Below are 13674 nucleotides of genomic sequence, written 5' to 3' on the forward strand. Positions count from 1 at the left end.
GCATTTTTCAGTGCATTCCCATGCCACATACACATTCTCCCCCTTTCCAAAAATCACTGGGACATATACACACAGTGACCAGGAATATCTGTCCTACAAGTTCTGAAGACTTTTTTACAAATAGCATTTTCTGAGATTTTGAGTTTAAATACTAAGCAATCTTTTCCTCACTTTCTAACAGGCTGTAGTTGTCATTTTTTGTCCCTCTCCAGGGGCCATTTCCTCCTATGAGAAAATAAGAAGGAGGTAGCAGTGGGAAGAGGAGAAACACTGAACTTGTTCAGGATCTCATGAAGGTTGCAACCATACAGAAACAAATGCTCTAGCACATGACACAGGGTCTCTTCTCAGCATCTTCCTCTGGTAGAACCAAATTAGGTCAAATTTAAATATAGTTTAGGATGGTGCAAGACACATACATGCATTTTAGAAATGATCTGGCTGAGGAGAATAGGAACAAATGTCCGCTTCCCCAGAAATGCCTGCCAATATCCACTAAATCCTTCTGTGATTTTGCCTAAGAACTCCCAATAGGAATCAACATCCAAAAGGTTAGATGCTTTCTAAACTGAGAGCAACCTGGGTCACCAGATGTTGAAGACATACATCCATACCTGACTGACCTATTTGCTACTGAACTTACACAGATCTCAAAGTTCCACCTTGTTCAGTGTAACATCCCTTTTAAACTGCAACAATGAATATAAAAGGGCAAAAGAATGCCTGCACTTTAGAGTTTTATTTCATATTGCACAAGCATTTCTTGCACTAAAATTTTTAGAGTAACATTAGAAATGTCGAAATGACTCCTTTGTAGAAGTGAAATGGTTAAGATATTTAAAAATAAGCGCCCTGATCTGAAATTTCAAGGTCTCTACTAGCACTTAGAAGTCTTCATCACATTGAAAGTCACTTTTGAAAGCAAATTTGTCTAAGTCATTTGCTTTTGAGTTACAATATGCTGCTAAGAGCAGGTATTGTAGACTGCCACAATCCATATAATAATTAGTACTAACACAGGGACAGAAATGGTGAGCAAAAAGTACATATACTTGTGCATTAAAGCCTAAGGCACTGAACCAAAAGGGTCTATAATGAATTTTTCTTGGAGCAAGCAAACAAACAAAAAATAGACTGAAAGCACTTAGCACCAAAACCTAATATCTGTTGAGAATATGAGTACAGTTTCATATATGTGTGTGCTTGTGCATGTGTTTATGCATTTAGATCTGGCATGACTTAAGGAAACTGAATCCTTCCGTTAGTATCAAGATAATCCCCCCCTCCTTTTTTTTGGAGGAGAGATAAAGCAAACTGGCAGTTATAAGTGCTCTGATATCCCATTTCTTTAAGAGACTTGAAGGCAGGCTGACAGATCTGCAGCTGGCTCCAGCCCTTAACCCTGTATCACAAATTTGGCCTTTGTAAGGGAAAGGAAAAGGCCTGTAGATGTTTGGAGGAGCAGTGCAGCACCCGGGGGAGTGGTTGCTTCATAGCAAAGATAGGATTGCTGACCCAGCTGCATGAGAAGCTTTGGGCAACGTTAGCATCAGATCCCAGTTCTTGTGCCCAGTGATGCCTTATCCAGTGGGTCAGGCCATATACTCAAGTACCTGTACTTGAACTCCCAAACACCACTGCTCTGTGTGCACACATGTGGTAAGCATGGAAGAAAAAAAAAATTATCTTTGCTGATGTTGCTAGGTACCCTCACATTCAGAGCAGAAGACACAAAGATTGGTGTATTGCCTGTGTGTCATACACACGAGCCAGCCTTGGTGCCCCTGAGTAGAGTGCAGCAGGCAATAGGAGGGTTGCAAGCTTTAGGTTTCCAAAGGAAGAGATGCCACTAAAAGTAAATTCTTGTTATTCAGAGACCTCAGTTACTAGCATCAGCGAATACAGTAGCTTAGAGCTCTGCTTCTGCTCTTGGGAACATGGACAAGCATGCCAAAGGGAATTTAGAGGAAGAACACATTTCCTTCCAAAGAAGGAGGAGAAAGAGAAGATGAATAAAAGGAGACCTCAAAAGGCCAGACCCTCTCTGAGTGGCTCTTCTAAGCTGGTGCTTTTATTGAGAGCACACGTGCACTCAAACAGCACAGCCAGGATTATGCTGCTAGCAGCAGTTGGATCCTAGCTCTCCAGGGCTCCTCAGCAATATTGTTTGCTTTTAAGAAACTTATGTGAATGACAACAGAAGCTCCTGGCTATGCAGCGCGCTCTGTATTGATTTTATGATGTGTCAGGTTGCAGGCATTTCATATAATGCAGACAAGAGGCGTTTCACTGTCTGCAGGATTAGATGCCCAGACCTTTTGCTCCACTACAGGCCTCTCCTGCTTCAACGGCAGGAGAAATCCTTTTAGTAGGAGCAAGACTTTTACCGTTTCCTGGCAAGCTGCCGAATGTGAATAGGTCACTTGATCTTGCACCTCCTGAAGTTAATGGTAAAAACATACTTGCTTTCAGTGACTGCAATATCATGCTTTTAGTGAGCACATTGCTATTTCCTTTTGCGCTGCTTTCAACGTTTCCACCACAGTAGTTCTTTGCCTTAAACAGGGGAAGCAATGAATAGGTCCCCCACAGCGCTGCCAACATCTTCCCAGCCATGTGGTTGAAATTCTAGATAGTGCCAGGGCCTGTGAAAGCCAGCAGCTTTGGCCTATGTGGTCCTGCTTCTGGCTAGGAGCCCACAGCATTTTTTGTCTGTCATCATTCTGAGAGCTCACTTTGGACCAATTCACATTTCTCTTTCCTTTAAAGGAGCAGTTCTAAATAATGGGACATTATTTAGCTCCCAGAAGAGAAAAAGGGGACACAAGGTCATCAGAATTTTCAGCAGCAAATCTGTCCTCTCCTTTAACTGGCTTCGGAGGAAACAGAAGGGTACATTTTTTGCAGAATGCTTGTCCTGTTTAATCCCTGCTGAGTTAGTTGTAGAGTCAAATGCCAGATCAAAAGGAGGCCCCAGCAAGAGAAAGTTGCAGGGAAGTCTCCAGCTGCCAGGGTCTCTTCCAGGAACAGCTGTAGGCTAATGGATAAGCCATAAACACAGCATTTAGGGCAGAAGTGACAATAGAATGAGGACCAGGGTGAACAAAGGAAACTTTCTAAAAGGATGCAAAGATAATAAGAGCTGAACAGCAGAGCTTGTCAGCTGAGCTGTCCCTGCCTCCTATAGAAAGGCCAAGCAGCCGTGGACATTCAGAGAGCATGTGCTCCTGCAGGCACAGAGGATCCTGCTCTGCCAGCAGGATGTGCTGCTTGTTGAAGGATCAGCCCAGCAGATAGGTGTGGGGGGCTTCTTACTTATCCTTCAATTAGAGCGACTCTCTGAGCCCATCAGAAGCAGCTTCAGGTCAGTTCTAATAGCAGCAGCTTTCATTAGAGGGGGGAGAAAGAAGGGGAGAATGGCAAATGGGACATCAGTCCTGTGTTAATCTAAACAAGTCTGAGGACTGTGGAACGCCACACTGGACAACTCACACCCCAAAAAGGAGAGTTTTTGCTTTAGACCATTTTGAAGACTTCCTGTAGGAAACTACAGTGCTGTCTCTACACCTGAATCTCTTGTCTGGTGAAGTATGTCCAGGTCTCCTACCTCTTTCACTAATACTCTTACAATTCTAGCACACACTGCCCCAGGAGAAGTCTGCATCACTTTGTTTTACCTGCCTGTCAGCCAGCCCATCTCTCAACACCCTCCAGTGCATGCATTGGACACCAGCCTTGGAAGAAAGAGGGGGACCTACCCGCAGGGTGACCTGGTATCACGAGGCTGTTGGTAGGTAACGCTGGTGGAGGTGGCAGCGTGGGTGGGGTGGCGAACATGGCCGGATGGTGCTGGTGTTGGGTCTGCGATCTGAGAGAGAAGTGCGAGGTAGCAAGATTAGAGATGGAGAGGGGCAGGGCTGGGCCGGAGGAATGGTGCGGAGGAATCTGGGGAGAGAGGGGAAGGTGCTTCGGGAGGCTGATGCTTGTTGCACTGCTAGCACTGCTGCTCCGGCTGCAAAGAGAAAGACATGGTGGGGAAGGAGGGAAGAGAGAGAGAGAGAGAAAGAGAGAAAAAAAAGAGTCTGTTACAATACAAGTTGACACAATGCAAGAACTACACTACCAGAAACTACGTAACTACATAATATCGATTTCTCCAAGCTTACACTTTTTTTTTTTTTTTTGGTTGGGGGTGAAGAGAGCAACAGATCTTAATGAACTTCCCCAGCAGGAAGAGGCAGGACAGGGCTTGGGTTCTCCAGAGCGATGTTTCCTTTGATGCCTGAGTGGGCTGCAATTCTCAGAGCTGTCTGCAAGCTACTGATGAAGGCCGCAGAGGCAGCTGGATTTTGCACCTTTATTTAGCCTCTGATGACCTTGCAGTGGCCATGTGCACCCTTGAGATCGCAAGATGCAATTACTGTCATTCCTTTTTCTGTTACTCTGGGTGCACCGAACTGCGTAGTATGAGTGTGACTTTGGAACCAAGTTACCTCTGCCATGCACGCTGTGTAGTTATATTCATGAAAGCATGCAAACACACACCATTTTAATATAATATTTTCATAATAAAAAATTTTTAAAATATAGGATTATTATTATTACTCTACTGCAAATGATCTAAGGTTTGTGGGGTGAAGGATGTTATCACTGCATTTATTATTATTTATTGTAATTCCCACAATACCAGTATTTGTTGCAATCTAAACCTCTGAGATATCTTGAATAGTTTGAAATATTTTTAGTCATTTATACTGTGGTGGTGCTTACAGGGTACAACAGAGACAGAACTTAACTATGCTTGATACTATGAAATATACACTTACTGGTAGTTCTGTGTATGCGTATTTTGACCCTTGAGCAGCCAAATAAGATGTTTAATACAGTTTTCTAATTTTGTTCAACTAATCTAGTTCTGGTTTGGGAGACAAGACATGTTTTCTCTATCAGCAAAAAGACTATATAGGTTCCAGTTGACTGGATAAACTCTTCTTTCTAGAAACTCTTTCTCCATATCATTTTCATCCATCTTACTTACTGGACAGAGACAGTTTAAAGGGCAAAGCTAAGCCTCCTACTAGACCTACACATTTAATAAACATGTCAGATTGAAGCAGATTTTCAGTCTACACGGGAGTCCCATTCTAATGGACATAGCATTTTCTAACATAGTTACCCCTCTTCTGATGCTAGTGAACCAAAGAAATTGTGATAACTGTGAACAAATCATCTGTGGATTTTCAGTGGAAGACTACATGAATATGAATACAGTGAAGTTGTTCAAACTCAAACTACCTTGAATTTCTAAGGCCAGAACTGGCTGGTTCTGACAGGACAGTGCACAACACTAGAAACTGGACCTAAAAGAACATTATCCCACAGTTATACATGCCTAACTCCCAGAAAGGGAGCATCTATCACTATGTTTCAAATGCAACCATCCACCACTGCTGGGAAACCCAGCTTGTGGAGCTGGCCCAAAAAGTGCGATATCCAAAATATGGAGCATCTCACCCAGAAAGTGAGAGTGCTCTTGGCTTGCTTCCCAGCTATTTCTATGCCTTTTGAAACAAGATTCATCCTGGCAGTAGCATAAAAAACATGACACAGGTGTCCCTGTGGCCTACCTGATATTATTGAGTCCGTTGTGGGCCACCTGGTGATGCACTTGGTAGTTGAGAGGTGGAGGGATGTGACTCTGAGGCTGGGTCCGAAGCTCAGGTATTAACTGAGGCTGAGACTGCGGCCGAGGTTGAGGTTGTGACTGTGGCCGAGGCTGTGGCTGAGGCGTGAGCCTTGGTGGTGCTGGTGCTGAAATCACTGGCTCCTTCTTCAACAGCGGGCTTGCTCTGGCGCTTGACGTGGGCGCTGAGGAAGTAGAAGTCACAACGGCAGCTACTGGCTGGGGGCTGGGGATAGGCAGGGCGAAGGGCACGTCGGTGCTCAGTTCTCGGCTCCGCTCTAGCCCAGACACCTTTGGGACATTGGCTGCTTTCGCTTCTGGCTTGTCATTCAAGGTGGGACCTTACAGGGGGACAACAAAAAACACAAAGTGCATGCTGAAAGGTCTGGGTTTGTCTCCCGGCATGGCAGAACATATGCCTGAAAAAAATAAGTCATGTTTCAGCCCGTGGGAGCATCGTGGGAGCACTCCTGCTGCAAGATGGATGTGTGTTTGTGTGTCTGTCCTTCTGCTGTCCTTGACTGGTCAATCCATGGTACTTTGCTAGCATGCATGTAAAAGACTGAGTTGTCACCAAATGAATGCATACTACAAAGAACATATAGCTCCACGACTTCTACAGAGTCCCAAGGTTACATACAGTAGGAGTGTGAACATGTCTCAAGTTACTGTGGCAGTATTTCCTGCTCAGTTTAAGTTTTAAGGCTCTATAACAAATTTGTGAACATAAGCCAGGTCACTAAGACATTTCATTTTCTCAGCAGTCTTTCACAGTAACGTACATTATGTTTATGCTCTGCTGCAAGCTAAAACACACCATGACCCGCCAACTAATCGCTAATAATAACAACCCCACCTGGCTTCTAGGAAGGATGCTACCTGGGCTCTTCTTGTTGCAAAGGAGGGGACAGCTCTGCTGTGACAATGTGACACTGCCTTTCCCTGATCACACTCTTGTGTGTAAGAATGGAACAAGAGAAGACTGGAAAAATCCAGTTCTAAGTGCAATGAGCACAGAAGTGAGTCCTGCTCATCCCAAGTACCCCACGTACCTGACGTAAGGTGCGTCAGAACTATAACGGATGATGTGACTGTATCAAAATATACCTGAGGTGAGAATTCCATATGGAATTACTCCTTCTACAATGCCAAGTGTTTCTTTTCTCCAAATTAAGCTAAACAAAGCAGTAGAAAGGGTTAAATGGCTGGAAAGGAAAGGGGAAAAGGGAGGAAAGGAGAGAGATTTCAAATCAAGCAGTATCCAAAAGGCCAAAGACAAGTGAAAGGACCTACATCAGCATGATTCAATTCACAGTATAACTCCCTTTCAACATTATCTGTGTATCCCTGAGTACACATATATCCAAAATTAATCACAAGAAAAGCTGTTCATGGGTTGTGAGAATTAGTGTTCACTTGTTTCATGTGCACACGCTCCACTGTGCACACCGAGGTTCTCCATGACATTTTCTATACAGCCTTTTATCATCCACCAGGATGTGCTGGGGGTTTGTTCGTTTTAAGTTGGCTTTTACAGACGTGCGGGAGATGCTACCTACACACATCAGCATGCTCACAACACCCTCGTGAACAAATTCCACCTCGGAAATTTTCCTGCCTCATCAAAGGACTAAGACACTTCCTGAAGTAGGAGGTGTGGAAATAGCACAGTGTGAGCTAATTCTGGCGATGCAGAGACTGACCAGGCGTTGCTCACGCAGCTACTGCGAGGCCAGATTCATTGCTGCCAGGGTTTCAACGGCTTCAGTTGCCATTAAACCAGAGGAAGACAGTGATGAGGCAAACATACCAGCTCACTTTCTGTTCAGAAAAATACACAACTGGTGATGGCATCTCCTGCTTTAAGATAAAAGTCATTTTCATATACTGCTCCAGGCTCTGTGTGTACTATGACCATTGCACGGTTTCCTTCGTAAGGACACATATACGCATGTATAAGTATATTCAGAATGCAGAAGGAGAAGGAATGGAAATAGAAGGGCTATATTCATCAGCTGAAGAAGTCAAAAGGTTTGTGGCCCAAGCCCACAAATAACAGAAACAAACAGATTTCCAGGCACCAGCACTTTGGCTGGAAGCAGGCACAACTGGCCCTGCACTTTCAAGCACCTTAGAAGGGTTACAAGTTTAACACAACATCTGGAAGTCCTAAATTATTCACTACATCGAGTACAAGGCTAACTCTGGTTTCACTGAATCCCTTTTTCAAGTATGAGTTCATCTACCACGAGTACCCTGGTTTTGAAGATGCAGCTAGACTTGGTTCCAATTTTATTTAGGCTGACAAAGATTTTACATTTAAAATCAAATTCTCATCTCTCTTGTCCACCAGTCCGCTTTTATAAGGCCACCTACGTTCATAAATTTACCACAGATTTCATTACTATCAGTAGAAAAATTGCCATTGACTTTAGTCAGGTCAGGGGTTCGCACAGTCTGGTTTTTAGAAGTATATTCAGAGCTGTAGATTCCACTCTTTTTTAGGAGCTACCCGTTAAAAGCAATTGGGTTTCATTCCTGACCATAGGTTTCCTGAGAGCTTATTAGCTCTTTCCATCCAACAGGCCTCCTCCAACAGAGCTAAACTTCATACCGTGTAATTATAGGCAATGTAATCTAATGGTGTATATTCAACACACACTGGCACCACAAAAGTTAGTTGAGTAAAAAGTCAATTAGATCCAAAACAAATCAATAAAGTCTCGCATTAAAAGCAGCTGTTTGACCAGCTTTATGTACAACTATTGATTCCCTGTGGTTTCCACATTAGTTCTCATTTGCAATTTTCTCAAAGCAAAAGCTCGCGGTCCCTTGCTGACTGAACTGACCAACCAGCCTGGTTGTATTCGTTAGTATTAGGGGTACATGACTGATTTCTGCTGCCAACTTGTGTCTCTCAGGTTGCAGTACTATAATGTTTTTCTGTGTTTCATTCTTCAAGAACAATTCAAGACTTCATGAAAAGAGCCAGATGCTTTTCCTGCAGAAGAGCTACAGGCATGACAAAGAACATTCCCTCTGCTTCTGTAGCCATGTTTAGTAAAATCAGAAGCATTTAGAAAGGAAGACATGGTGTGAATTAATGGACAAGGGTGCAGAAGCGTGAAAGACAGCAGAAAGTCCAAGCACTCTCGACACCTCACAGGAATGAGGGTGGGCGAATCCTGTTGTTTTGGTGACTTTGCCGTTTCCGCTTCTGATGGCTGCGATAAGTACAGCAGAGCAAAGTTGCTTCATGTAGCTGATTCAAGGGTGAACTGCCATGGGTGAAGGGAAAGGAAATGCCCACGAATAGAGGGAGCAGAAGACACCCGCCAGATACTGGGATCTGTCTGCTGTTCGAAATTCAAACCTGCTGAAAAGGAAGTATTCCTCAGATCCAGGTGTTCCACTTCAGGATCTGGTAGAATGGATAGATTTCGACAAAATGGAAAGCAGATGCCCAAATGGAAATCTCATTCCTATGCCTCAAACAGCAAGGGTGCCTATAAGCGCAGACTCACTCACAGCCCTTCACTTCTGCTAACTCTGTGGAGTGCCATGCCTCAACTTACTCAGACCCTGACATTGGAGAACACATGCTACACGTTTTATTACTGAATATCTACTATGCTCATTGTAAATAGATGTTCTGGTTTCTTTACTTCCTTTACAGTCTTCTACCAATGCTTACTTCTGCCTCTTCAGTGCCTGTTTCCAAAACTCCCTCACTAGCTACCACAACTCCAGAGGTTTCCATGTGGAAACCTGACAATTTTTAGGTCACTTTAACTGTGCAACCAAAGAAACAATGATTTTTGAAGGGAATAATTACCTTCTTTCTTAGGTACGTAACAAGATTGTTACCATGACACTTATCCCAAAAATCTCCAGTCCAACACCTTCCCCTTCATTCATACAAAAGTCTCTGAGGCACCTTCTTACTTCACTGAACTCCATCAGAAAGTTAATTTTCATGATTTTAATGAGTGGTGTAGGACATTCAGACCAGGATCCAAAAGTCTGCAGTTTCTCCACAGGATATTTGCATGTTCCTGCTAAGGGAATGGTGCGCTCTTATGCTCAGGTTCCCACCAATCAAGCAGGATGACTGCTGGTCACAAATGGAATTATCCCAAGGAAAGAAATGGAATATTCCCCTTTGTGGAAGCTAGATCAGGTTTCATACAGGTTCTTTCAGAAATTTCTGCACTTCAGCTTCATATCTAGTCTCTTCTGAGAAGATGGACCTGCAGAGCTAAGTACAACCACCCTGATAAAAGGACTGAATTCACCAGACTACACCACGACGTTCTAGAGGCAAAAATGTGTTTATTTTTACAAAGTCCTAGAGTAATTTTCATGCTTAATGACAACAGCCTGAGCCAATTTGCCTAAGACTTGACAGTCAGCTCCAATAATTCAACCTTAATTAAAGCTGAACGCATGTCAGTTCAGCTCTTCCCTTCACAGGAAATCTGACATTTACAATGATTCATGTTTCAGCCATGCTATGGGAAGGCTGGATCACATCTGCCATTCTCCACCACACAGAGTGCTACCCCTTTTCAGCATGCCAACTTTGTTTATTTTCTAACCAAACACTTTGGACTTCTTCCATTGAGCAGTTTTCTTAAATGAACAGACAGTGGAACATGTCTTGATTTCACTGGGATGAATGATGACTAAGTGTGAGAGAGATGGAAGAAAGGACTAAAACTGCCCCAACAAGAAAAATAAAACCAATCTAAGATTAGTAATTCCTGCCTTCTTGATCAACTAATTTGATGTTTGCAGTACTGCAGAACACCCACCTTCCTGTGTCTTGTGCAACAATGCCATTCCAGTTTAACCTGGTGAAGACGAAGATTTAAACAACTTTAAAAAGCACAGAGAACTTTAGCTTCTGCTCTTGGAAATTTGCATACAATAGTCTCAAACATACAATAATATCAAACAGGACTTGAAGTTCAAAGGAAACCCCAAAGTCCACTACAAATGAATTTGCTGCAAAAGGCATGTTTCAGAAGGAGTTATCTGAACCTCAAAGACCATCAGCGTGGACCCAGTATGAAATGTCACTGGATTTAAAATCTGTGATTGGAATAAACACACACGGCCCATCCCTATGGCTGCACAGGGTGATATGCTTGCCAGCATGTAAGTACACAGCATTGCAGGCTAAATACAATACGGAAAGTCCTAGACACAAATTTAACCTTTCTGTTACAGGAATTTGCTTTCAAGCCGATTAAGAGTAGCTCAAGTGCAAGGGATTAAACATGTAAAGGCTTTTTTGAGGACTCCAATAAGCAGTTACTGTGTTATACAAACAATTCTTAGGGCAATAACATTTCCAGCCCTGTCTCTTGCTCTTTGCAAGCTGCTGGTTGTTGCTGAAAGCAGACTGTCAACACACGTACAATGTGATTGGAAATAATCTAATCTTGCTTGCACGCCTTTCCTTTGTCTCTTGGAAAAAAGAAAGTGGAGTCATTCAGACGTCTTTCTGTAGCCTCCCTTGCTGTAGTCAAACAGCAAGGGTGATGTGAGAAAGAAATGCCTCTCCTACATCCATCAATGACATCTCGACCAATGGCAATTTACCAAGAAACACAACAACCACCATCTGCAGCCTATCCACCCACCCCATACATCCTTGAACACAGACATAAGCCAGGCTGGCTATTATGAACCCTGCTCCGTATTATAATTCCAGCAAGAAATGCTACAAAAGCATCACCACAGGAATTGCTGGGACATATGTGGCCAGAAGCTGAATATTTCAGACTTGGTTGATGAGTTCCAGAGAAGAGTTTTGAACCATCACATACAAAACAACATGATTTTGCAGCAGTAAGGCCAAACAAAGAAATAACTAAAAAGAACTTACATAATGGATTTCAGCAAACCTTTTTAAACTGAGCTTTTAGAGTGCTGCATAATGTATTGTGGATATGCAACATATATAAGCACAAGCAAGAATAAAGCATTTTGCACTGGCAATCATAATGCTGATGCTGGCAGAGTGCTTACAAGTGAAAATCAATATTTAAGTGCTAATTCTTTATCCTCAGCTGGCTTTTGCTTTTATATGGATGGCTTTTTCATTGGGATTTAGGAAGGTAGCACTATTTAAAAGATTAGACAATTAACTTGGTCTGTAAAAGTATGGCAAACAGAACTAAACCACAGAAGCTACCCAACGTACGGGGCACCAAGTTCTTCCACCTATTTTAATGCAAATCAGCAGAAGATAAGACGGACAGACTTGGGACTCGCATACAAAAACTCTGGCTGGAAGGCTCCATGGTGTATAATGTGAAATATTTTTAGCATTATTATGAAGCAAAGGCCAAATTTTCACTGTGACAGTAGTGTACTGCATATGTTAGGTTGTGTCAAAAAATGTTCTTCTGAGATGCAGGCTCTTCAGAAGGTAATGGGCCTCTGGTGGGTTTTCCTCAAATAATTACAGTGTTTTCTCTCAGAGGAAAGTAAGCACAAATGCTTGTGCTTGGCTTTGAACTCACACTGCTGAACGAAGAAGTGTATGTGTGGGGGAAGATCTTTTACTGTTAACGTCAGCGGCTCCCTGAGCTCGGCTGCGGCGACGGAGCTCGGCTGCTGCCTTGCAGCGGGGAGCTCCTGCCGCAGCCCGGGCTGGATGCAGCCCCTGTCACTCAGCTCATTTGTACCGAGCTGTCTGTCAAGTCAAATAGTCTCGCAACAATCTCAAACACCCTCCGAACAGCTGCCACTATCAATTACGCTTGCAGACAGCCTCGACTATCAGGCGGAGAACTGGAGCGAGCACTTGCCAGTTTTAATAAACTGTGTTGCCCAAGTCATTTAACCTGCTAGATTGCTGTATGCCGGGGCTGTAACAAGCCTTCAGCTCTTCAAACCAGAAGAAAGCAACAGTGGCAAAAAGCTGTCAGCTTGGTCCTCAGAATTAACTTCCAAGTGTAGCTCCCTCCCATCCCCTTTCTGAAGCACCCAAGTTTAAAAGTAAAAGATCTTCAAGTTGTTTTCATGCTGCCACGACGAGGAAAGTGTCGCATGTTTTTAGTGCGAAGCCGATGCCAACAAGGGCGAAGGGCGGACGTTCACCCACACTCCCGGCGTTCGGCACCCGCCGGAGCAGAGCGATCCCACAGCTGCCCGCCACGACACCCAGCCATGCTGACTCAGCAGAGGGGTTTTTGGGTACTCCGGCCCCCGCAAGAGCGCTGCACCTACTGCTCCTGCTGAGGATCCTTATGGACTCAGTTCACTTGCCGTTGCTTGCACAAGTACTGTATGTATATGTATAAATCAAGATGCCTGTGAATGTAAACCTAAAAGAAAGGTCTATTGTTAGACTTTCATTTGCCATTTAGGAATCTGCACTTCCACTAGAAAACATACTGGACTCTGCAAATCAAAAGAAGGTTGAAAACACTATGCTAAATGTTTCCCTAGCCAGCTGTGTGGATAAGACCCATCACTGTGAAAGCCTGCAGCACAGAAAGATTTCACCCCCTCCCCAAGAAATCAAGAGCAACAGCATTAAGACTTCTGGACTTGATGCTGATTTGCTGCTTTATGGTTCTTTAATGGGATGCTTTATTCCTGGAGATTTGGGGGCTTTCCATGCTTTATCCAGGCATGTTAGCTGTAAGCATGCATGACGACACTCTAAAGCTGCAGGAGCTGAATGAAAACGGGTGCCAAACACAAAGATTGGGGCCAGAGCATGAAGAAGGCGGCTCACCATGCAAATCCCCCCAAAGTCAGTCAACTACATTTTCATAGCCATGCTGCTTCTGGCACCATTTCAATGCAAAGCTGAAACTGGATTTTCAGCTAAAGCACCTACTGTGGATGCTAGCGTTGTAATGAGATTGAAAGTTTCATACAGGCTTTTCATCTAGGGCTATAATGGTGGATCAAACACCGCAGGGTTAAATCTCTTCAGTGCTGCCCCTAAGCAGATGTTGGCTGCCTGA

At 43.6% G+C, this 13674-nt stretch overlaps 1 protein-coding gene across 13 annotated transcripts in view; it reads right to left on the bottom strand.

The window, feature by feature from the left end:
- Nucleotides 1-13674, bottom strand: part of FBRSL1 (fibrosin like 1) — a 556885-nt gene that overhangs the window by 23116 nt on the left and 520095 nt on the right. For all 13 annotated transcript variants that reach the window (XM_067307137.1, XM_067307140.1, XM_067307147.1 and 10 more), the window contains 2 exons: nt 5628-6024; nt 3759-4012 (listed from right to left, as the gene is read on the bottom strand). In XM_067307137.1, the coding sequence (XP_067163238.1) occupies nt 3759-4012; nt 5628-6024 (651 nt within the window). The remainder of the gene's footprint in view (nt 1-3758; nt 4013-5627; nt 6025-13674) is intronic.

This window comes from Apteryx mantelli, chromosome 17 (genome assembly GCF_036417845.1).
Source record: "Apteryx mantelli isolate bAptMan1 chromosome 17, bAptMan1.hap1, whole genome shotgun sequence".
NCBI classification, from domain to species: Eukaryota; Metazoa; Chordata; class Aves; order Apterygiformes; family Apterygidae; genus Apteryx; species Apteryx mantelli.